At 42.9% G+C, this 25,474-nt stretch overlaps 1 protein-coding gene across 3 annotated transcripts in view; it reads left to right on the top strand.

Annotated features, from left to right (window-relative positions):
- CFAP61 (cilia and flagella associated protein 61) overlaps positions 1–25,474 on the top strand; it is a 423,133-nt gene that overhangs the window by 213,974 nt on the left and 183,685 nt on the right. For all 3 annotated transcript variants that reach the window (XM_073672462.1, XM_073672463.1, XM_073672461.1), the window contains 2 exons: positions 11,327–11,419; positions 21,166–21,334. In XM_073672462.1, the coding sequence (XP_073528563.1) occupies positions 11,327–11,419; positions 21,166–21,334 (262 nt within the window). The remainder of the gene's footprint in view (positions 1–11,326; positions 11,420–21,165; positions 21,335–25,474) is intronic.

Below are 25,474 nucleotides of genomic sequence, written 5' to 3'. Positions count from 1 at the left end.
ATTTAATCTGACTATCCCTGAAAGAAAGGCCTTGGAGGAATACATACAGACGAGCTTGGCTGCTGGTCACATTAGACCTTCTAAGTCGCCTGTGGCCGTTGGATTTTTCTTTGTTAAAAAAAAAGACAGTGGTTTACGTCCATGTCTGGACTTTCGTGAAATTAATAAGATTACCGTACGCAATTCATACCCATAGCCGTTAATTCCGGACTTGTTTAACCAGCTAGTAGGGGCCAAGTGGTTCTCTAAAATTGATCTCTGGGGGGCATACAATTTGTTACGAATGAAGGAGGGTGATGAATGGAAAACTGCTTTTAACACTCCAGTAGGTCATTTTGAGAATCTGGTGATGCCCTTCGGTCTTACCAATGCACCCGCGTTTTTTCAGAACCTTATTAATGACATCCTGAGACCTTTGATTGGCAAGAGTGTGGTTGTGTATTTGGATGACATTCTGATTTATTCACCAAATCTGGAGTCCCATTGGCAGAGCGTACGTGAGGTGTTGCAGTTATTGAGTGATAATTCACTTTTTGCTAAGCTGGAGAAATGTGAGTTCGCTGTGCAGAGAATTAGTTTTTTAGGTTACATTATCTCCAGCGAGGGCTTTGAGATGGACCCAGTGAAAGTTCAGGCTGTGCAGGAATGGCCTAGGCCTATTGGTTTGAAATCAATACAGAGATTTTTGGGTTTCACCAATTATTACAGGAAATTCATTAAGAATTTTTCTAGAATTGTTAAGCCGCTGACCGATCTCACCAGGAAAGGTGCGAATACGGTCCAGTGGACTACTGAGGCCATTGAAGCTTTTGTGTATCTCAAGGAGAGGTTCAGTTCTGCCCCTATCCTTATGCAGCCTGATGAGACCAAGCCTTTTTTGGTCGAGGTTGATGCTTTTTCGGTGGGAGTCGGTGCAGTTTTGTCTCAGGAGAACAAGGATGGAGTACATCCCTGTGCTTTTTTTTTCGAAAAAATTTTCAGAAACCGAACTTAATTACGATGTTGGTAATCGGGAATTGCTGGCTATTAAACTTGCGTTTGAACATTGGCGTCATTTCTTGGAAGGTGCTAAATTTCTTGTTCAGGTTTTCACAGATCATAAGAATTTCATCTATCTGGATGCTGCCAAACGCTTGAATGCCCGTCAAGCTAGGTGGGCACTTTTTTTTTCTCGGTTTAATTTTTCTGTTACCTATATCCCTGGTACTAAGAATGTTAAAGCCGATGCTTTATCTCGCAGCTTTTCTCCCATGGTTGGTACCGAGGAGGAGGAGAGCATTTTACAGGAAGGAGTTGTGGTAGCAGCATTGGACTCCGTTTTGGAAGAAGGGATTCTGAAAGCCCAAGAGGATGCCCCATCTAACACTCCTCATGAGAGGTTGTTTGTGCCTAAAACCTCTAGGAGAGATTTGTTTGTGGAGTATCATGAGTCTTGGTTGGCAGGTCATCCAGGAATTTCTGAGACTAAGAGACTTATCAGTCGCAGTTTTTGATGGCCTGGGTGGCAGAAGGAAGTCATCAAGTGGGTGCGTCAATGTATGGTGTGTGCTAGGTCAAAGGCTTCCCATACCCCTGCTGCGGGGTTGCTTTGCCCTCTGGAGGTTCCTAGTGCGCCTTGGACGCATCTGGCAATGGATTTTATTACTGACCTTCCTGTGTCCGAGGGTTTCACTGTCATCTGGGTGGTCGTGGACCGTTTTAGCAAGATGTGTCATTTGGTTCCATTCATTAAGCTACCCTGCGCTAAGACACTCGCTAAGGCGTTTGTTAAGGAAATTGTCAGGCTCCATGGCGTTCCCACCGACATTGTTTCTGATAGGGGACCTCAGTTTGTGGCTCACTTTTGGCATGCTTTTTGTGATAGGTTGGGAGTCCATTTGTCATTTTCGTCTGGTTATCATCCTGAGTCTAATGGACAGACTGAAAGAAAGAACCAGGATGTTGAACAGTTTTTGCATTGTTTTGTGGCAGACAATCAAGAGGGGTGGTCTGAGTTTCTGCCACTTGCAGAATTTGCTCTTAACAACCATACATCCTCCTCTGCTGGGTGTTCTCCTTTTTTTTGTTTTACTGGGAGACATCCGTCTTTTGGTTCGTTCTCCAAATTGGGGTCGGAGATGCCGGAGGAGAATTTTTCCGGTGATATGGAGAGAGTTTGGACTAATGTACGCTGTAACCTTCAAGAGGCTAACAAAAAATCCAAGAAGTATTTTAACAGGAAACGGAAAGAGGTTTTGTTTACTGTGGGTGACATGGTTTGGTTGTCCTCAAAGAATCTGCGGTTGAGGATTCCCTCTAAAAAATTGGATCCGAAGTTTGTGGGGCCATTTAAGGTGCTTCAGGTGGTTAACCAGTCTGCTGTTAGGTTGGAGGTTCCCTCCTCCTGGAAGATTAATCCTGTGTTTCATGTTTCCTTGTTAAAAAAGGCTGATGTATCGGATAGGGAGGCCACTGTCACAGTTCCTCCGGTGGTGGAAGACGGCGAATATGAAATTTCTCGTATCCTGAATTCCAGAGAGCATAGAGGGAGATTGCAGTATCTCGTCGCTTGGAAAGGTTTCGGTCCCGAGGATAACTCCTGGGTTAAAGCGGATGATGTCTCTGCCCCTAGACTTGTCAGAGCTTTCCACAGAAGATTTCCGGATAGGCCTGGGCCTGGAGGATTCGGAGGATCCTCATAAAAGAGGGGGTACTGTTAGAACCCTCCTGTTTGTTTTTGTTTCTATCTTGTGTTTTGCAGTCACGTGACCATCTTCCTATATATTCCAGCTCCGCCCTTCTGGCCTTGCTGGACTTCAGTGTTGTTTAGACTGTCTTTCTAGCCAGGTGCCTTTGTGCCGCCTATCTATCTCTAGTTTGCTTGGTCCTTTGGACCTCTAGTACTTTTGTCAGTTTGTCTTTTTCTCTGCTACAACTTCTGTTAGGAGGTGTCCCATTTTTTGTCCCAGTCCTTAGTTCTTTTAGGGACCCCTCCCTTTCTCTATAGGTCTCCATTCAGACTAGCCGAGGATGAGGGCGGGTCTGTTCAGAAGGAACAGGTCGCCCGCTACAACGTAGGGACTCAGCTTAGTCTTACTGTAGGGACAGCTCTCCCCTTCTTTCCCTAGTTTATGTTGCAGATCATAACAGCTGCTGCCTCCTGTGCCCCGCTCCTCCACCGCTACCGCTCCCCCCACACCCCACATAAATATACCCACCCCCCCAACATTCGGACTATAAGACGCACCCCCCATTTTCCTCCAAAATTTTGGAGGAAAAAAGTGCATCTTATAGTCCGAAAAATACGGTAAGTATTTAATACACTGGCGATTTTGCAAGCTTTCCCACCTACAAAGAATGGAGAGGTCTGTAATTTTTATCATAGGTACACTTCACCTGTGAGACACAATTTAAAAATAAAAACCAGAAAATCACATTGTATAATTTTTACATAATTAATTAGCATTTTATTGCATGAAATAAGTATTTGATACAATAAAAAAATAGATCTTAATATTTGGTACAGAAACTTTTTTTTGCAATTACAGAGGTCAGACGTTTCCTGTAGTTCTTGACCAAGTTTGCACACACTGCAGGAGGGATGTTGGCCCACTCCTCCATACACATCTTCTCCAGATGTTTCAAATTTTGGGGCTGTCGCTGGGCAACATTGAGTTTCACCTCCCTCCAGAGATTTTCTATTGGGTTCAGGTCTGGAGACTGGCTAGGCCACTCCAGGACCTTGAAATGCTTCTTACGGAGCCACTCCTTATTTGCCCTGGCTGTGTATTTCAAGCCATTGTCATGATGGAAGACCCAGCCACAACCCGTCTTCAATGCTTTTACTGAGGGATGGAGGTTGTTGGCCAAAATCTCACGATACATGACGCCATCCATCCTCCCTTCAGTACGGTGCCGTCGTTCTGTCCCCTTTGCAGAAAAGTACCCCCAAAGTATGATGTTTCCCCCACCATGTTTCATGGTTGGGACTGTCTTCTTAGGGTTGTACTCATTCGTCTTCTTCCTCCAAACACGGCGAGTGAAGTTGATACCAAAAAGTTCTATTTTGGTCTCATCTGACCACATGACCTTTTCCCATGCCTCCTCTAGATCATCCAGATAGTCACTGGCGAACTTCAAACCGGTCTGAACATGTGGTGGTGTGAACAGGAGGAGCTTGAGGGCACTGGAGGATATTAATCCATGACGGCGTAGTGTGTTACTAACAGTAATGTTTGAGACTGTAGTCCCAGCTCTCTTCAGGACATTGACTAGACCTTCCTATGTAGTTCTGGGCTGATTCTTGACCTTTCTCAGAATCATCCTTACCCCACGAGGCGAGATCTTGCATAGTACCCCAGACCGAGAAAGATTGACAGTCATCTTGTGTTTCTTCCATTTTCTAATAATTGTATCAACAGTTTTTGCCTTCTCACCAAGCGGCTTGCCTATAGTCCTGTAGCCCATCCAGCCTTTTTTGCAGGTCTACAATTTTGTCCCTGGTGTCCTTAGACAGCTCTTCGGTCTTGGCCATGCTGGAGAAGTTGGAGTGTGATTGATTGAGTGTGTGGAGAGGTTTCTTTTATACATGTAACAAGTTCAAAGAGGTGCAATTAATACAGGTAATGAGTGCAGAGTAAGAAGGCTTCTTAAAGAAAAACTAACAGGTCTGTGAGAGCCAGAATTCTTGCTGGTTGGTGGTAGGTGATGATCAAATACTTATTTCATGCAATAAAATGCAATGTAATTATTTTAAAATCATACAATGTGATTTTCTTTTTTTTTTATTTTTAGATTCTGTCTCTCACAGTTGAAGTGTACCTACAATAAAAATTACAGACCCCTCCATTCTTTGTAGGTGGGAAAATTTGCAAAATCGTCAGTGTATCACATACTTATTTTCCCCACTGTATAAGATCTCATGGTGAGGCTGCTAAACTGCATTTTATTACAGATATCACATTTTTCACAGAGTGGAGTCAGGGTGTTTCTTTCAATATTATAGGCTTTATGTGAGTGTTCAGGGTGCTGTTCTCTTCACTTGGTTTCATGTATCAGTACAGCTCTAATACACTACTTTCTTCCTCTTGTGCATTCTTGCTTGTCTGTAGCTTTAGATACTACTCAAAGACTAGAGCATTGAGTAGAGAGGAAGGAATAAGTGGCTTCATAGGAAATGCCCACTAAGGTCAGTACTTGCAGCACCGTTTGTAGGAATGTTACAGTTGTGTCATTATTTTTGACACAGACCTGAACCACACATGCCAAAAAACTGTACATGGATTAAACGTACCATAGTTGTGCAGGAATCATAGATGAAACTCCATGAAACCATGGCATTTTGTATTAAGAGTGCATGCGGCTTGTTCTGTGTGGGTTTTGCTAAGATCTGCCATAGCTATGTGACTGGTGGATGTAGGGATCAGATTGAAGCATAGTGAACTTTTTATTATAGCCACACTTTGTACAGGGACTGTAGCCCTAATCAAGAGCCATGGGCATTTACTGTACTTCCTATGATCAGTAGGGCATGAACCACACCGATTACAGTTATGGACCTCACTATGAGATAGAAATAAGCATTTAATATTTGAATGGAAAAGTCCTTTTTTTCTTGACATCTTATTAGTAAAACCTTTTTATTTTTTTAATGATTTGCAGTAGGTGTGCGCAATTAATTTTTCCAAGGGGCCACATGAGAGACCGTGACTGGACTGTTGTAGAGGGCCGAACCAATGGGACACATTTAATTCTGCTCACTATTATTGTTTTATATTAATTTTCTAGCACTTAATGCTTAGCAGAATTACGTCTGTTGACTAGCTGCTACTTCTAATATATGTTACGATGGGGCTTATTGTAATATGTAGTCTTACCTTCAGCAGCGAATCAACACCATATAATTCACTGCTTTTTATAACGGTTATATAAAGCAGTAAATCATACTGCTCCTGTTATTCAGTCATTGTACCTTGATCAATAGCCCCCAACATAAGATGATTCCCCACCCTTCCCACACACAGGATGCTGTCTCCACACAGCCCCTCAAACAGTATAATGTCCCCTCACACAGTATGTAACCACAGAGTCCACCACGCAGTGTGATATCCTCACACAGCTCCCTTACACAGTAGGACGTCCCCACACACTGCCTCTGCACAGTAAATATCGCCACAAAGACTGCTTCACAGTATAATGTCCCCATAAAGCCCCCCTATACAGTATATCCCCACAAAGCGCCCCTACACAGTATGTCCCCACAAAGCCCCCTACAAAGTATTATCTCCCCACACTGCCCCCTTGCACAGTGTTATGTCCCCACATAGCCCCCTTGCACAGCATTATGATCCCACACTTTAGAAAAAAAAAGAATAAAAAATAAAGCTACTGACCTAACCCTGTTCCCCCGCAGCTCTGATCTATGCAATGTACTGAAGCACAGCTGTCGTGATATAGTGATGTCATCACACCTGCTGTGCCATCAGGCTCAAAGATGGAGAAAGGAGCCGCCAGCCGCCTGTTCATCATTGTTTTACCGGTATCTGCATCCCGAGGAAACAGATACCGGTGAAAGTGAGACGCTGGGTGAAAGGTGGCACTTTGCCCAGGTCTGATTTGCAGGGTTGTCTCATGACGACAATTCCTATGATCAGCTTGTAGGGGGATCACTTTTCATATACTGTACATGTCTTTTTGCTGCAAAGGAATTGTGATATTACAAGCTGTCTATTGAAATGAAGAGTTGACCATGTAATGCTGGGCCTGCCAGATATGGAGCCGCTCTACGTGCATGCGTCTCGGTTTTGGCTGATAGAGAGGCTTCCTTTGTGACATTCATATGCACTAATCAAGCTTATGGAAAGTGTTGTGTTCATGAGTAAATCCCTTTAACAGTTAATAATGGTTGGGAAAAGTTACAAATACAACCGATTTTATTAAAAGCAAAGTGCATCTATGACTCTTTGTATCTCAAGGATTCTGGCATTCAGCTCTTTTACTATGTACATCCCCTTCAGATGCTCCATGCTATGAAATTCAGCAACATTTTTACTTATTTCCCTAGATACCCTAATACCTTCCATGCTGTAGAAGAGTCTGTTAAGCAGATCTCTGTTTTTGTATCCACAGCAACATGAAATCCCTGCAGGAATGAGCCAGTGCTGCTAAAATGCAGGTGCACTTGCTAAATGTTTCTGTGGCATTGTGCTCATATCTTCAACCTTTTGCCGAAGCAACACATAAATAAGAGACATGATTAATTCTAGCTGCGAAATTAATTAGACATGCTTGACTCATTTCCCTAATATACCTATCCTCTATTAGCTAATTATTTTAATTGGGTAATCCAGGCTTTGCGTTTTTCTGTATTAGGACTAAATTTACATTAAAGACAATTTGCTGTAAAATGTAATAAAACACTGTAAGAGCTTTTCAGAACAGATGTAAAATAACTAAGCCACAATTAAACAAGTGATTCTGATTTAAGCAATATGCATGTTCTCTTCGGAAAGGAAGGTCCGGGCTTCGAGTCCCTGGATTGACCGGATGACACGACTTTCTGGTTCAAACCACAAAAATATGGCACCACACATTGGGGAAGAATAGTCATCGTTAATAACTATCATCAACCAACAATGATCATACCTGCAGGTTATGCTTAGGAGCCCTCGTTTAGTAACTGGTGATCATTTTTAGTGACACTTGTCAAAGGCCGACCAATCGTTCTAGGAATGTTCTTTCACAAAAAGATCGTTCCTGGACTAGAGACCATTGGACAAAAATTAACACAATTGACAATGGCAGTGTCCTGTTGGTTGGCTAAAACCATTGTTCTTAAATTTCATCTGACCAATGAAGGTTTTGGTTGTAATCTTCTGTTTCCATCAACATTAAACGACTAATTATGGCTGCCCTGAGGGGGTTGAAAAATTGCTTTTGAAATATTAGAAAGTGCTATTTATTTTGTATCATTCATCTTTATAAAAAAAAAAATCAGAGGCGTTTCATCACTTTTTTTACCTCTTATTTCAGGATCTGTACAGTAGGAGACATCAAGATAGCATAGTGACCAAAGGGTTCTTCACCTGCCTAGCCATATCTCATGATGAAAGTCCTTCCCACAATATTCTGGTGTATCCCTTGCCACCAGCTGAGTCATGAATTTACATGACCCAGAAAAGGCAGTTCATTCTTCCCCACACAAGAATTTGCCATCTTCTATGGGTCTAGAATAGGGGCGCACAACCTTTTATTGGTTAGTTCAATCTGAGGGACAGATTGAACTAACCCAATGGGTCGCAATAACACATCAGAACATAAATATCTAATAGGTGCTGAATCAATTTGAAAGAACACCACCTTTTAGGGTGATAGAGGTCCTCTTCTATCCTGTACACAAGGGAAGGGAAGAGACCATGGATTCAGCTTTCTCCATTGTAGTTTGGCTCGGTCGAGTGTTTACCTTACCATAAGCTACAATGATTATGGCAGCACTCAAGTATGGCCACTTTTTTCATCTATCCTTAAATCTATTATGACATGGTCACACACATGGCCGCACAGTGCACCATCAATAGTTACCCATCCCTTCAGTGCTACCTACCACTCCTACTCCCTAACCTGGAAAATACATATATGCAGCCATCAGACATTGTCAAGCCCGTCTGTGACCAGTTAGCTGAGGTTCACAAAGAAAGACATTGAGGGCTGCTTGTGGCCCCCAGGTCGCAGGTTGTGCTCCCCTGGTGTAGAACTTTGGTCTGCAGTGTTAATGGGGGCACTCAGGCAGACATTGTTGGGGGCATAAGTTGTATCTGATGTAAAGCTATTATTCTGTTACATCTTAAATTCCTAAAAAAAATTTAAAAATTGACAATAATGCCGTGAAGTTAAATAAAGCGAAATAAGTTTGGCAAATAAAACACCGGAATCCCCAGGGTTATTGTTCCTCGTTTATAAGGATAATGTTGAAATTGTAATGCTTTCTTCACAGGGTCTGACTATGTCCATGGCTCAGAGCAATCTTCTATTTTGCTGTTAATTTCACAGCTGAGGGGGCAATAATATAATGAAAAGAATCTATAAATAAACCATGTTTTATGATATTAAGGAAATCTCAAGGGGCAAATATTAAAACAAAGTGCTGTGTGACGCAGTCCTCCTGCTCTGCAATGTATTCAGTGGTTACTCAAATATGTCAAAGTCTCCTGCCAGAGGCGTGAAATGAAGCTACATCACCTCTGTGCAAAGTCTGTACTAGGCCCTCTGTCTATTGTATACCTCTTATACTTGTGTCATCTCTTGTGGTGTGGAAGGTGGGTCGTTGGTCCCTTTCAGGAACCATGGTCCTGCTGTAACCTCTGCACTTCCTTAACGTACAACACAACTTCACCTGGGATTGATTAAGGATCTCTTCCAATGTATAAAGAGAAAATCTTAAAAGGATTTTCCTAGTATCATAAGCTATGGCATAAGACTACAATACAATACAACTTACAGATGGATGAAGGTCTAATCAAAAACACCCCCAAAATCCTGAACTAAGAATACATAGCTTTTTATCTTGGTTATGCTGAGTTGCAGTTCCTGCACAGCACTACATCGAGAGCAGTTCTATGCTGAGAAGATAGCACTACATCGAGAGCAGCTCTATGCTGAGTAGATAGCACTACATCGAGAGCAGCTCTATGCTGAGTAGATAGCACTACATTGAGAGCAGCTCTATGCTGAGTAGATAGCACTACATTGAGAGCAGCTCTATGCTGAGAAGATAGCACTACATCGAGAGCAGCTCTATGCTGAGAAGATAGCACTACATCGAGAGCAGCTCTATGCTGAGAAGATAGCACTATATCGAGAGCAGCTCTATCCTGAGAAGATAGCACTACATCGAGAGCAGCTCTATGCTGAGAAGATAGCACTACATCGAGAGCAGCTCTATGCTGAGAAGATAGCACTACACCGAGAGCAGCTCTATGCTGAGAAGATAGCACTACACCGAGAGCAGCTCTATGCTGAGAAGATAGCACTACATCGAGAGCAGCTCTATGCTGAGAAGATAGCACTATATCGAGAGCAGCTCTATGCTGAGAAGATATACAGTATGACGTGGCTGCTGTTCTTTACCAGCGTTGCAGACACTCCTTTGTTATTGGGAACAGTTGGGTCCCCAGAGACCTGACCTCCAGCTGATTATTAACGGAGCAGCTTTGCAAATTACCTCTTTTTAAAGAAAGCAGCCCTGTTTTTGTAATCCTGAACAACCATTTTTATTGTCATAGAAATTTCATAGACTATTACAGCCTCGAGACATGATGGAATAAAGTCCCCTCCCCTAGAATACAGGGAGTAATGGAGAAGAAGCATACAACGCCCTATCTATAAAAATGTATTGTATAATGTCCGCTTCATTCTCGTGAAAGGAGTGATTTTAAAAAAATGTTGTTACTCCTCATTGCCTAGGTTACCGGCCACCTCTGCAGTCTACCAGCGGCGGCAGGTCTAAGTATAGAGCGCAGCACTTACAATCTTTCTTCTATATAGCTTGTAAGCCAAGTGATGCTCTGAAGCTGCCTTGATCTGACCAGCTTCAGTACCCCCGCTCTTTTCCACAGGCCAAGCTGCCTCTGCTCGCAACATGGGTGAACGCACAATCCGAGCCAGCGAAGCAAGAATGATGCTTCTCTAAACTGTCAATCATCAGCAGGGCACCACTCCCCAGCAAGCTGAGAGGCTGAGGAGTAGTGTGATCCTGAGTCCTTAATGTGAGACTACCCCTTTAAAGAAGTTATTCAGTTAACATGCAGTTCTTGGCAGCTCTCACTGCACATTGAGTGGAGCTAAGCTCTTCAACTCCATTCATTTTGTACATCCAGCTGCTATGTACAGGATAGGTGATGAATGTAAATGTCCAACCTCTGGATCCTCCTACGATCATGTGAGCAGAAGTACTGTGTTCTCCGTGTGAATGGAGCAGTAATAGGCATAAATGATCACCACTATGTTCTTATATTGGTCTATGTCTGTGGTAGTGCATATACATGAGCAGCACTCGGTTAGGTAATAAAGTGACGGTAATCCATGCATACTACCACCCCATTGACAAGGACCACATGAGATCCCGTTTCCTGAGATGAGTGGGGTCTCAGCGATCGGATCCTCACTGATCATTTAATGTTGGACAGATAACTTCTGTAAATGAACACAGCAGCAGTCAGTGTATACATGTATTTTTTTACTTTTTCATAAATGAATAATAAGTATAATAATGACCATATGACCGTTGATATCAGCTGTTTATTAAATTGTGATTTAATAACATGATATAAATCTCTATTTTCGTTTGTAGCCCACATCTAAAATTCAACAATATCACTTTGATATCAAGTCACGGTCTTCCTGGAAGTGTTAGGTGTATAGATCAATCATTTCTCGCAAGCAGGTAAGTTAAATGATTGGACTTGAAAGTTTTAATGTGTAACCGTCGTTTTAATTTTTATTTCATAAATCAATAGGACACATGACAATAAGAAACTTTGTAATGTATTTTAGCTAAGAAATCTGCTTCTTTCTCTGCCAAAATTGATCAGTGATTATCAAAAGTCTCGATTCTGAGGTAAAATCCGTGTTCAGTGAAAACAGATTCTCCCATTACTGAGATAGAATCTTTTCCGTAACAGCTTTTATCTACTGTATATGGGAGGGGGTAGTAGGAGGTGGAGCTCTGCCTCTAGCTCCTCCTCCCCTTCCTAATACAGTCCCTTCCCCTAAAATACAGGGAGCAGTGGGGGAAAAAGCGTACAAAGCCTTATCCATAGGTATATATTATACCATATTTTTCAGACTATAAGACACACCAGACCATAAGATGCACCCCAAATTTTGGGGAGGAAAATAGGAAAAACATTTTGAACGTTAAAATGCGAGCCAATGACAAGCCAAGATCTAAATTGACGCATGCGCCGCCTCCAGCAGCCATTTTCCTGAAGCCCACCGTTGGGAAATCAATGTACAGAACGGGGACTATGCCTACCTCACCGCCAACATTTTCTTGAAGCCCAGGGCCCGCAGCCTCGTACTGCCGGGACACTCCCTCCTCCCAGCCCAGGGCCCACAGCATTACCCCACTCCTGCCACCATCGCCAGCTTCCTGCAGCAGCGACCCTGCCTCCTGTGACCCCGCTCCACCCCCGCCACACTCACCGGTAAGCTACATTCGGACTATAAGACGCACCCCAATTTTCCTCCCAAATTTTAGGGGGAAAAAGTGCATCTTATAGTCTGAAAAATACTTTATAATGTTGCCGTCCATTCTTGCTCCAATAACACTACAGCTGTAGCAGAAATTTGGTTAACCGCTCTATGCTCTTGCTCATAGTGGGGATCGTAAACTTATTAGGGTATATGTATAAAAAGGGCTGAAAATCAGATCCAGCACACCAAGAACATTTTTTTTTGCATACGAGAAATGAGAAAAAAAACGTATGTGTAAATTTGGCCACATTTATAGGGATTGTTGGATTGTTATGTGAATACAACATCTTTATCAGAAAATGCTCAAAAGAATGAACATATACATTTCTATGTAAAAACTAATTGCTATGTACAGTGACTTCAAATAGTATTCCTACCCCGTGAACTTTTTCACATTTTTTCACTTTACATCCCAAAACTTAACCCCTTAGTGATTGAGCCAATTTTGACCTTAAAGGGGTTTTCCCATGAACAAAAGTTGATTTTAATCAATAGATCTTGGAATAATAATAACTTCCACAATAGGATGTGTTTAAATAAAATGTTCCTGTGCTGAGATAATCTTATAAATGTTCCCCTGCTGTGTACTGTGTAATGGCTGTGTCTGACCGTGCAGGAACATGGTCTGATCATACCACAGCTCCTGGGCAGGGGAGGATGCTAAAGAGTATACAGATATTACATCAAGGGATCACTGCTAATTCTCTCTTTGAAGTAAAACATTGTTTAAATACAGGCAAGGTTTTACCTCACAGAAAGTATAAGCTGGGATGCCCTGCTGTCCTGTCTGTATACTCTTTTGCCTCCTCTCCTGCCCAGGAGCTGTGGTATGATCAGACCATGTTCCTGTATGGTAAGACACAGCCATTACACAGGGTAACATTTATAAGATTATCTCAGCACAGAATCATTTTATTTAAACACATCCAATTGTAGAAGTTATTATTATTGCAAGATCTATTGATTAAAATGAACTTTTGTTAGTGGGAAAACTGCTTTAATGACCAAGCCAAATTTCACAATTCTGACCACTGTCACTTTATGCGGTAATTACTCTGGAACGCTTCAACGGATCCCACTGATTCTGAGATTGTTTTTTTCGTGACATCTTGTACTTCATGATAGTGGTAAAATTTGTTCAATATGACTTGCATTTATTTGTGAAAAATCGGACATTTGGTGAAAATTTTGAAAATTTCACAATTTTCAAACTTTTAATTTTCATGCCTTTACATCAGACAGTTATGTCACATTTCCCACATGTCTACTTTACATCAGCACAATTTTTGAAACATATTTTTTTTGGAAGTTAGAAGGGTTAAAATTTGACCAGCGATTTCTCATTTTTCCAACAAAATTTACAAAACCATTTTTTTAGGGACCACCTTCACATTTGAAGCAACTTTGGTATGACAGAAAATACCCAAAAGTGGCAGCATTCTAAAAACTGCACCCCTCACGGTTCTCAAAACCAGATTCAAGTTTATTAACCCTTCAAGTGCTTCACAGGAACTGAAGCAATGTGGAAGGAAAAAATAAACATTTAACTTTTTTTCACAAAAATGTTACATTAGACCCCAATTTTTTTATTTTCACAAGGGTAACAAGAGAAAATGGACAAAAAAAATTGTTGTGCAATTTCTCCTGAGCATGTTGATATGTGGGTGAAAACTACTGTTTGGGCGCACGGCAGGGATCGGAAGGGAAGGAGCACAGTTTGACTTTTTTTAACACAAAATTGGCTGTAATCGAGCGCGGACACCATGTCGCATTTGGAGAGCCCCTGATGTGCCCAAATAGTGGAAAACCCCCACAAGGGACCCCATTTTGGAAACTTTACCCCTCAAGGATTTTATCCAGGGGTATAGTGAGCATTTTGAACCCACAGATACGACACAGAACTTGATAACATTAGGTCATCATATTGAAAAAGTTCATTTTTTTCACAAAAATCTTGCTTTAGTCCCAAATGTTTCACTTTTGCAAAAGATAACACCAAAAAGGGGACCCCACAGTTTGTTGCCCACTTTCTTACGAGTGTGGTGAAACCCCACATGTAGGCAAATACTTCTGTTTTTGCAGGGCTCAAAGCAGAATTAGCAATATTTGAATTTTGGAGCACAAATTGGTTAATATAGATTGCGGGCACCATGTTGCATCTGTAGGGCCACTAAGGTGCTGAAACAGTAGAAACTCCCAATAAATGACCCCATTTTGGAAGCTACAACCCTCAAGGATTTTATCCAGGTGTATAGTGAGGATTTTGAACCCAAAGGTACGACACAGAATTAGATAACATTAGGTCGTCATATTGAATACGTCGTCATTAGTGTTGAGCGCAAGTGCTCGCTACTTGAGTTTGCATCGGGTGCTCAGGTATGCACCAAGTATCACGGGTCCTCGAGTGACATGCTCGAGTACCCGTCCCACATATTTTACTGCTGTTAGACACCCCAAAAAAACCTGCCCGTGTATGGCAGGCAATCCCCGTGGTTTTTTTGGCTGTCTAATAGCAGTGAACATGTGGGGCAGGGACTCAAGCATGTCACTTGAGGACCTGCGATACTTGGTGCATACCCCAGTACCCGATGCAAACTCAAGTAGCGAGCACTTGCTCTCAACATTAGTCATCATATCGTCATCATTTTGTTTTTTACTTTTGAAAAAAACTCAATCCTAACTCCAACCCCAACCCTAAACACAACCCTAACCCCAACCCTAACACCTCAACTTTAACAACCTAACTCCAACACTAACGCCAAAGAATGGAAAAAATACATATATTTTTTATAATTTTTATCTAACTAAGGGGGATCAAAAGGAACCAATAGGGAAAACTTCCTATTGTTCCCGGGTACCGGCCGGCAGATCTCTCCAGGCACACTGCGCATGCACCTTATATTTATTTTCAGGAAGATGACACAGATTGCCGGGGGATGGACCAGGAGGGACTTGGGGATGGTGGAGGTACCAGGGCGGGCTCGGGGAACATAATTTCTCTCTCCTCTGACATGTATACCATGTCAGAAGGGAGAGAAATGGTTTTAATATCGGGCACATTTTTTTTTTTTCGTGATCGGGGACTGGAAAATTCGGCCCTGAATATGTTCTCAGCTACCCCCAGTAGCTGAGAACCTAGAGATTTTTTGCGACTCTGGGGAATGCTACAGCCTTATTCCCTACATTGCCGTTTTAAAATGGCAATGAGGGAATAAGGCCCTTTAACGGCCACCATTTTAATGAATATTGGCGTTCGTTAAGGGGTTAAATGTTTTTAATTGAGATTTTATGTGATATTCCCACACAAAGTAACAAGTATTTGTGAAGTATAAAGGAACATGATACATTGTTTTCTAATTATTTTAAAAATATACACCTGATACAAATCTGAATTATGACGTGCATTTGTATTCTGCCCCCTGTAGTCTGATACCCCTAAATAAAATCGTGAGTGACCGATTGCCACCAGAAGTCACATAATTAGTAAATTGAGTCGACCTATGTGTAATGTATTCTCCGTATAACTACAGCTGTGTTGGAATGTAATGCAGGTGTCAGAATGCAACGCTCAGAGTCACAAAATGAGGGCAGTCAAATAGCCATAAATAACAATTTATATACAGTACAGACCAAAAGTTTGGACACACCTTCTCATTTAAAGATTTTTCTATATTTTCATGACTATGAAAATTGTACATTCACACTGAAGGCATCAAAACTATGAATTAACACATGTGGAATTATATACTTAACAACAAAGTGTGAAACAACTGAAAATATGTCTTATATTCTAGGTTCTTCAAAGTACCACCTTTTGCTTTGATGACTGCTTTGCACACTCTTGGCATTCTCTTGATGAGCTTCAAGAGGTAGTCACCGGAAATGGTCTTCCAACAATCTTGAAGGAGTTCCCAGAGATGCTTCACACTTGTTGGCCCTTTTGCCTTCACTCTGCGGTCGAGCTCACCCCAAACCATCTTGATTGGGTTCAGGTCTGGTGACTGTGGAGGCCAGGTCATCTGGCGTAGCACCCCATCACTCTCCTCCTTGGGCAAATAGCCCTTACACAGCCTGGAGGTGTGTTTGGGGTCATTGTCCTGTTGAAAAATAAATGATGGTCCAACTAAACGCAAACCGGATGGAATAACATGCCGCTGCAAGATGCTATGGTAGCCATACTTGTTCAGTATGCCTTCAATTTTGAATAAATCCCCAACAGTGTCACCAGCAAATCAGGTTTAATAAGTGGGATTTTTTGCCTTAAAAATGGGGTTGAACCATCAGTTGTGTTGTGCAGAAGTCTGGTGGATACACAGCTGATAGTCCTTATGAATAGACTGTTAGAATTTGTATTATGGCAAGAAAAAAGCAGCTAAGTAAAGAAAAACGAGTGGCCATCATTACTTTAAGAAATGAAGGTCAGTCAGTCCGAAAAATTGGGCAAACTTTGAATGTGTCCCCAAGTGCAGTTGCAAAAACCATCAAGCGCTACAAAGAAACTGGCTCACATGAGGACCACCCCAGGAAAAGAAGACCAAGAGTCACCTCTGCTTCAGAGGATAAGTTTATCCGAGTCACCAGCGTCAGAAATCGCAGGTTAACAGCAGCTCAGATTAGAGACCAGGTCAATGCCACACAGAGTTTTGCAGCAGACACATCTCTACAACAACTGTTAAGAGGAGACTTTGTGCAGCAGGTCTTCATGGTAAAATAGCTGCTAGGAAACCACTGCTAAGGACAGACAACAAGCAGAAGAGACTTGTTTGGGCTAAAGAACACAAGGAATGGACATTAGACCAGTGGAAATCTATGCTTTGGTCTGATGAGTTCAAATTTGAGATCTTTGGTTCCAACCACCGTGTCTTTGTGCGATGCAGAAAAGGTGAACGGATGGACTCTACATGCCTGGTTCCCACCGTGAAGCATGGAGGAGGAGGTATGATGGTGTGGGGGTGCTTTGCTGGTGATACTGTTGGGGATTTATTCAAAATTGAAGGCATACTGAACCAGCATGACTACCACAGCATCTGCAGCGGCATGCTATTCCATCCGGTTTGCGTTTAGTTGGACCATCATTTATTTTTCAACAGGAAAATGACCCCAAACACACCTCCAGGCTGTGTAAGGGCTATTTGACCAAGAGGGAGAGTGATGGGGTGCTACACCAGATGACCTGGCCTCCACAGTCACCAGACCTGAACCCAATCGAGATGGTTTGGGGTGAGCTGGACCACTTAGTGAAGGCAAAAGGGCCAACAAGTGTGAAGCATCTCTGGGAACTCCTTCAAGATTGTTGGAAGACCATTTCCGGTGACTACCTGTTGAAGCTCATCAAGAGAATGCCAAGAGTGTACAAAGCAGTCATCAAAGCAAAAGGTGGCTACTTTGAAGAACCTAGAATATAAGACATATTTTCAGTTGTTTCACACTTTTTTGTTAAATATATAATTCCACATGTGTTAATTCATAGTTTTGATGCCTTCAGTGTGAATGTACAATTTTCAAAGTCATGAAAATGCAGAAAAATCTTTAAATGAGAAGGTGTGTCTAAACTTTTGGTGTATACTGTATATTCAGTCTTTTGAACGTCTTTTAACTGCTTCAGACTTCTAAAAGCTTTTTCAGTTTGAAAGACGCTCTGCACTTTGCAATGCAAGTCATTAGGAAAACTCAAAAGAAGCCTGGAAGACTCCCGGACATCTATTGGAATGTTTTGCCATCGGTTTTGCTTAAAAAAAACGCTAGTGATTTCTTCATTATTCAATTGAGTGAAAAAAACAACTGGAGAATGACAGTAAAAAAAGACATCACAAAAAATGGGTAAAAACACAAAAAACCCACAAGTTTCCTGAAGCGTCTTCTGCTTCAAAATAGCAGCGGGTTCAACTTTCGTAATAGACATGCTGTGCAAATACCCTTAGGTTGTGGCTCTTTGTGCTGAATTTTTGGAGAAGAAACTGAGCAGAAACTTTCCAATATCATCCTAAAAAACCCCTTCAAAACCGTTTTGAAGCCGCCCGCTTTATACAGCATATTGAAATATAGAGCAAAGATCCAAAAAACAACTGAAAAGACGCCGGCCAAGGAGCTTCAGGAAAACACCTGCCGGCATATTCCTGAAGTGTTTTTGTCTTGGAAAACTCAGTGGTTCCTCCGGCGTCTTAGATATGTTATATGCATATACCCTTAGTTAGGGTATATGCACACAAGATGTTTTTCGGAATCCGCCTGAAAAAGCGGTGCAAAAGCACCCTATCAAATTGAACATCTTTCACAGCAATGTCAAAACTACACTGCTGTGCAAATGTTCCATCTTATGGCACGTCTTTTAACCACTTCAGGAAGTGACATTCTTCAGGTGGCTCCCACCCTGTAACTTGTTTTTGGAGTGTAAACTCAACTTTCATTTCTTTTTATGGCAAATCCACTGTTTTCGAGGAGGATTTTGGAGAGTATCTTCTCCAAAAACTACTAAAAAAACCTCAGGCTGAACACACAGAATCCGCCTTTGTGCACCTATCCAATAGAAGGAGAGTTTCATGAAGCGGTTTCCAGTAGAAAACTTGTAGTTTTTGAAAGCCTCAGAAAACTCCATCTTTACACATTGCGGTATGACGACTCACTCGTCTGCTTTCAGAAGTAGACTCAGGACACGGTTTCCTCTGCAGGTTTATTGTAGCGGCATAAGCACTGCAGATTCAGCAAGATAAACACGGCCTTTCCAACGTAACTGCAAAACAAAAACAAAGTATAGCACAATCCATAAGTGAGTGGGTTCCCCCTGCCCTCGGTATCACAAGCCGTTAAGGCGAAGTCCTTTTATGGAGCTCTCTATCTTCCACACACAGCCTGGAGACTTCACTCTCCAGATCACACCAGAGAAAAAAAAATAGTGACTGAACATTTAACCTTGCTCAGCCACACCCTGAGGGGAGATAGGGTGAATGACTTCCCTCCCGATCTCTATGTCTTTCACACCAAGCCACTCCCTTCACAATGGTGATTACACCCTCGACATATAATATGCTGGGGAAAAATTGTAGGTTCATTTCACACAGGCTAGCAGCCATAGTGATGCATACCTCCCCTCACATATAACATATATAACACCAGTGACCCTGTCACAACATCCTTAGGGCTCTTTCACACGTCAGTGTGTCCAGTACGTTTGGTGACAGTCTCCACACGTACTGGAGACACTGACACATGCAAACCCATTCAAATCTATGGGTCTGTGCACATGTCAGTGTGTTTCCATGGACATAGACATGTCCATTTTTTTTTTACACACTGCACGGTTTTCAAAATGTCCCACGTTGAACACACATGGATGACATCCGTGTGTCATGAGTGTGACACGTACCGGCGCCTGGGAATCAGTGTACAGTTTGCTCTTTCCTAGTGCCGGGTGCTGAACGCTGCCCTCATCATTGTCCCTTGCTCGCGCTGTGATCAGCACGAGCTAGGGACAATGTTGGAAGTACTAGTCTGCTCTCGCAGTGTCGATGTGTAAAAATAAGAATAAAATAATTAAAGGGGTTGTCCACTACTTATTATCCCTTCCCCAATGTATCCCCTGGGGCCCATAGATGTCTGTGTAATTACCTTCTGTTGCAGGTTCTGCCTGTGAGCGGCGCTATCGCTGGCCGCTCACAGGCATCACGTGACCCCCGGCTGCAGCCGGCTCTGACATCCATTGACGTCACGACAAGTCCAGGCTGCAGCCAAGGGTCCCTCTTCTGCATTCCACCGGTCCATGTTGGGGTGTGGGCGGGGTTACCCTGCATGTCACACCCAGCATCCACCGCACGCTCCCCCTCTCCCCATTCATTGGGAAAGCGCACGGTGGATCCTGGATGTGACGGAGGGAATAACCCCGTCCACAACCCAGCAGCCACCGCGGGGACCCCAGCGCTGAGTCACGCCTCACTTGTCGTGATGTCAGCGCGGGGTCACGTGATGCCTGTGAGCGGCCACCGATAGCGCAGCTCACAGGCGGAACCTGCAACAAAAGGTAATTACAAAGACACTTATGGGCCCCCAGGGGATACATTGGGGGCATAATAAAAAATTGTGGCCAACTTGTTTAAATCCTTATACTCACCTGTCCAGAGATGTCCCCCGCTGTAATCCTCTGCCCGCTGATGCCGGGGAGAATATGCTGCTCCAGCGAGCGGGGCCCTGCACTGAGCGGAGCTCACTGAGTGACAGGACACCACTCCTGAGCTCAGCGCAGCTCCGGGTCCTGCTCGGACAATGATGAGGGCAGCGTTCAGCAGCCTGCGCTTGGGAACAGCGCTAACTGTGCGCTGATTCCCAGGCGCCGGTACGTGTGCTCCTGATGCGGCAAACGGTTGCCACACGTTTGCCACACACGGACAAGGATATCTCCGGTACTGGTTTTCCCAGTACCGGAAATATCAGGATGCGTGAAACCGACCTAAGGGAACCTAGAAATGCAATCCCTAGTCACATTGATCAAACATCGATGCAGTGGGGTGCAGGCCATGCTTACAATGAGAGAATAAATTGCACAGTGCCAAGCTGCTGTGTCTGTTGGAGTTTGCCGTAGGCGTACAATAAATATATTCTGCTTTTCGTATTTATCTTGGCGAGTTTCATTATTGGTATCATAGAAACAGCTTTGTTATTGTCTCAGTAAAAACCCAAAAGAACCAGAAGTTATTAGATCCAATACTGGCTGCCTCCACTGTTATGGAATTGGCCGCTGCTGTAAAGTACTGTTTTGTTTTGTGGATGTCGGCTATTCAACAGAGTGCTGAATTATAATCTCTTGCTGTAGGCTTTTGGAAAGCTCACTGCAAGACAACAGACTTAAACCACTAGAGGATCTCCACCAACCCACCAGATGTCTAATTAAAGCCTGCTGTCAGCTGCTAAAATGTCACTTACGGGTTTTTTTTCTTTTCCCAGCCACTGTTATAATGATAAAGATTATGCGCTGATGTCACTTCGATCCTGGGTTAATGTTGTGGTTGGTAAAATGACTGGCATAGATAGAGCTGCCAAGTTTGTGATTGTTTCCAATGATAGAAAAGTACCATATGACCATCTAATTCTTTGCACCGGGCAGCAGTACCAGGTAAGCGATTGCATTTCATTCTGTTGAGGAACTGTGTTAATCTGAAAATGTTTTTCATTTCTAAACATTTGTCTGTAAGAAGACTTAGCCTTTCACATTTTGCATTATAGCCTGTAAAATCAGCTCAGTGAGTGGATGCCAACTCATTCTCTGGTGCCAAGTATTGTGCTGTATTTAGAGTGGCTTGGGGTGTGCTGTTTACTTTGCTGTTAACATATCCTTATGACTATTTGGGTGGATTTACATATAGTTTATTTCAATTATGCACCGTGAGAGACCATACACACCTTAGAAGGTCTCTCGGATGAATCCTCTAAATGTGGAGAGGGAAGAAAGTTTTGATGTGGAGAGGGAAGAAAGTCTCAATGTGGAGAGGGAAGACACCTCAGGTTTCTAATATAGTGGAGGAACAGAACGAGTGTTTAGATTTGCCCGAATCAGGTATCGGGAGGCCCACATACACATTAGCTGGTCGTACCACTGAACTTGGCAGCCTTTATAGATTAGATGGTAGTATCACCGAAATTGGCAACCCTTAGGTGTTAGGGGCCTTTAAAGATTTTTAAAACATTGTCCTGTTGGAGTCTTCATTTTGCTACAAAAATGTACATATCCTAATATAAAAGATCCCAAAAAGAAAATACATATAGTCAGACATTTTCTCTTCCAGAAATGTCACTGTATTAGGACTAGTGTTGAGCATTCCGATACTGAAATATCGGGTATCGACCGATATTCGCGGTATTGGAGTTCCGATACTGAGTTCCGATACTTTTAGAATATTGAATACCGGAATCGGAAGTTCCCATAATGCCTGCGCTCTGCAGTGTCTCTGAAGGATGACAAGCTGGATGGCAGCGCTCAGCTTACTGTACTTGTCATTTAGTGTTAAAGGATTTATTTAAAAAAATAATAGTGTTTTCATGCACCGTCTCTTTAAAAAAGCCGGCCGGCAATTCAGCATCGGTACCCGACAATTTAGAATAGAAAGAATAGAGCATCACACATAGATTAGATACATAGAAACATGTCAGTCACATATATAAGAAGTTCAGTGACAGTGTTGGTTACTGTACTTGTCATTTAGTGTTAAAGGATTTATTAAAAAAATAATAGTGTTTTCATGCACCGTCTCTTTAAAAAAGCCGGCCGGCAATTCAGCATCTGTACTCGACAATTTAGAATAGAAAGAATAGAGCTTCACACATAGATTAGATACATAGAAACATGTCAGTCACATATATAAGAAGTACAGTGATAGTGTTGATTACTGTACTTGTCATTTAGTGTTAAAATAAAGGATTTATTAAAAAAAAAATTGGCGTGGGGTTCCCCGTAATTTTAGTCTCTAGCGGAGGTTAAGCAGACGGCTGGGGCAGATGTTTGAAGCCTGGGAAGGGGGTAATACCCACGGAGCTTCCCAGGCTACTAATATCAGCCCCCAGCTGAATACCTAGCCTTTACTAGCTATTAAAATGGGGGACCCCCAAAAAAATGATTTCTGGTCCCCCCTATTTTAATAGCTAGCAAAGGCTAGGCAGACAGCTGGGGGCTGATATTAATAGCCCAGGAAGGGTGCCATGAATATTGGCCCCCTCCCAGGCTAGAAACACCAGCCATCAGCCGCCCCACAAATGGCGCATCCATAGGATGCGCCAATTCTGGCACTTAGCCTCGCTCTTCCCACTGCCCTGTAGCTGTGGCAGTGGGGTAATAGGGCTGGGGTTGATGTCAGCTCATAATGCCATCTGACATCAAGCCCAGGTTAGTAATGGAGAGGCGTCTATAAGACACCCCCATTACTAACCCCATAGTCAAAGTTAAAAAAAAAAAAAAACACCCAGAATAAAGTCCTTTAATTGAAATAAACACACAATTCTTTATTGTTCTAAATTAAACCATACTTACCATCACGCCCATTCCAGCTGAAGCCAATGTCTTCTGCAATAAAAGTAAAATAATAAACCAACATCATCCTTACCTTTCCATGGTTCCCACGATGGCTCCAGCTCTGCTACATTCACATGACAGGCTGGATCGCAGCCGAAAGCTGCCATCCAGCTTGCCATGCCGCAGACACTGAGAAGCGCAGGCATGCTTGCGCTCCTCAGTGTCTGGCTGTGACGGCATAAAGATGAGCCGAGGTCATATCCAATGAACTCGGCTCACCTCATGCACGTCACTGACAGCGTGGGAAAATTCTCCTGTGCTTGCAGTGAGCGTGAGAGAATTCTCCTGCTGAAGCGCTGAGCGCAGGAGAATTTTCATACGCTGTCAGTGACGTGCATGAGGTGAGCTCATGTCCAATGAACTCAGCTCACCTCATGCACGTCACTGACAGCGTGGGAGAATTCTCCTGCGCTCAGCGCTTCAGCAGGAGAATTCTCCCACGCTGGGATGGCATTGAGATGACAGGTTGATCGCAGCTGAACGCTGCCATCCAGCTTGTCATCCTTCAGAGACACTGCAGAGCGCAGGCATGCTTGCGCTCTGCAGTGTCTCTGAAGGATGGCAAGTTGAATGCAGCGTTCAGCTGTGATTCAACCTGTCATCTCAATGCCATCCCAGCGTGGGAGAATTCTCCTGCTGAAGTGCTGAGCGCAGGAGAATTCTCCCACGCTGTCAGTGACGTGCATGAGGTGAGCTGAGTTCATTGGACATGAGCTCATCTCATGCATGTCACTGACAGCGTGGGAAAATTCTCCTGCGCTCAGCGCTTCAGCAGGAGAATTCTCTCACGCTCACTGCAAGCGCAGGAGAATTCTCCCACGCTGTCAGTGACGTGCATGAGGTGAGCCGAGTTCATTGGACATGAATCATAGAATCATAGAATGGTAGAGTTGGAAGGGACCTCCTGGGTCATCTGGTCCAACCCCCTGCTCAAAGCAGGATTCACTAAATCATCTCAGACAGATGTCTGTCCAGCCTCTGTTTGAAGACGTCCATTGAAGGGGAACTCACCACCTCTCGTGGCAGCCTGTTCCACTCATTAATCACCCTAACTGTCAAAAAGTTTTTTCTAATATCTAATCTGTGTCTCCTCCCATTTAGTTTCATCCCATTGCTTCTAGTCTTTCCTTGTGCAAATGAGAATAAAGATGATCCTTCTACAATGTGACAGCCCTTGACATATTTGTAGACAGCTATTAAGTCTCCTCTCAGTCTTCTTTTTTGCAAGCTAAACATTCCCAAATCCTGCAACCGTTCCTCATAGGACATGGTTTGCAGACCAGTCACCATTCTGGTCGCTCTTCTCTGAACTTGCTCCAGTTTGTCTATGTCTTTTTTAAAATGTGGTGCCCAAAACTGTACACAGTATTCCAGATGAGGTCTGACCAAAGAGGAGTAAAGACCGATAATGACTTCACGTGATCTAGACTGTATGTTTCTGTTAATACATCCCAGAATTGTATTTGCCTTTTTTGCTGCTGCATCACACTGTTGACTCATGTTCAGTCTATGATCTATTAGTATACCTAAGTCTTTTTCACATGTACTGTTGCTTAGCTCTATTCCTCCCATTCTGTATATGCTTTTTTCATTTTTATTGCCCAGATGTAGTACTTTGCATTTTTCCCTGTTAAAAACCATTCTGTTGGTTGCTGCCCACTGCTCCAGTTTATTTAGGTCTTTTTGAATCCTCTCTCTCTCTTCTCTAGTATTAGCTATCCCTCCTAGCTTTGTGTCATCAGCAAATTTAATCAGTTTACCCTCAATTCCTTCATCTAAATCATTGATAAAGATGTTGAACAATACAGGTCCCAGGACGGAGCCCTGTGGTACCCCACTTGAGACATTCATCCAGCTGGATATGAAGCCATTTGCAACCACCCTTTGAGTCCGATCACTAAGCCAGTTATGAATCCACCTAACAGTTGCCTGGTCCATTGCATACTTGGTCATTTTTTCAATAAGGATGGTGTGAGATACTTTGTCAAATGCTTTGCTGAAGTCAAGATATACTATATCTACAGCATTTCCCTGATCCACCCAGTCAGTGATTCTGTCATAGAAGGAAATTAAGTTAGTCTGACATGACTTGTTAGTTACAAACCCATGCTGACTCTGGTTAATCACTTCATTCTTATCCATGTACTTACATACATGTTGTTTAATAATTTGTTCAAAGATCTTTCCTGG

The sequence above is a fragment of the Phyllobates terribilis genome, unplaced genomic scaffold (assembly GCF_046119375.1).
Source record: "Phyllobates terribilis strain yellow unplaced genomic scaffold, ASM4611937v1 Scaffold_3__8_contigs__length_932513732, whole genome shotgun sequence".
Lineage (NCBI taxonomy): Eukaryota > Metazoa > Chordata > Amphibia > Anura > Dendrobatidae > Phyllobates > Phyllobates terribilis.
Note: the sequence above shows the minus strand (reverse complement) of the source record. Positions and strands in the feature narration are given on the sequence as shown.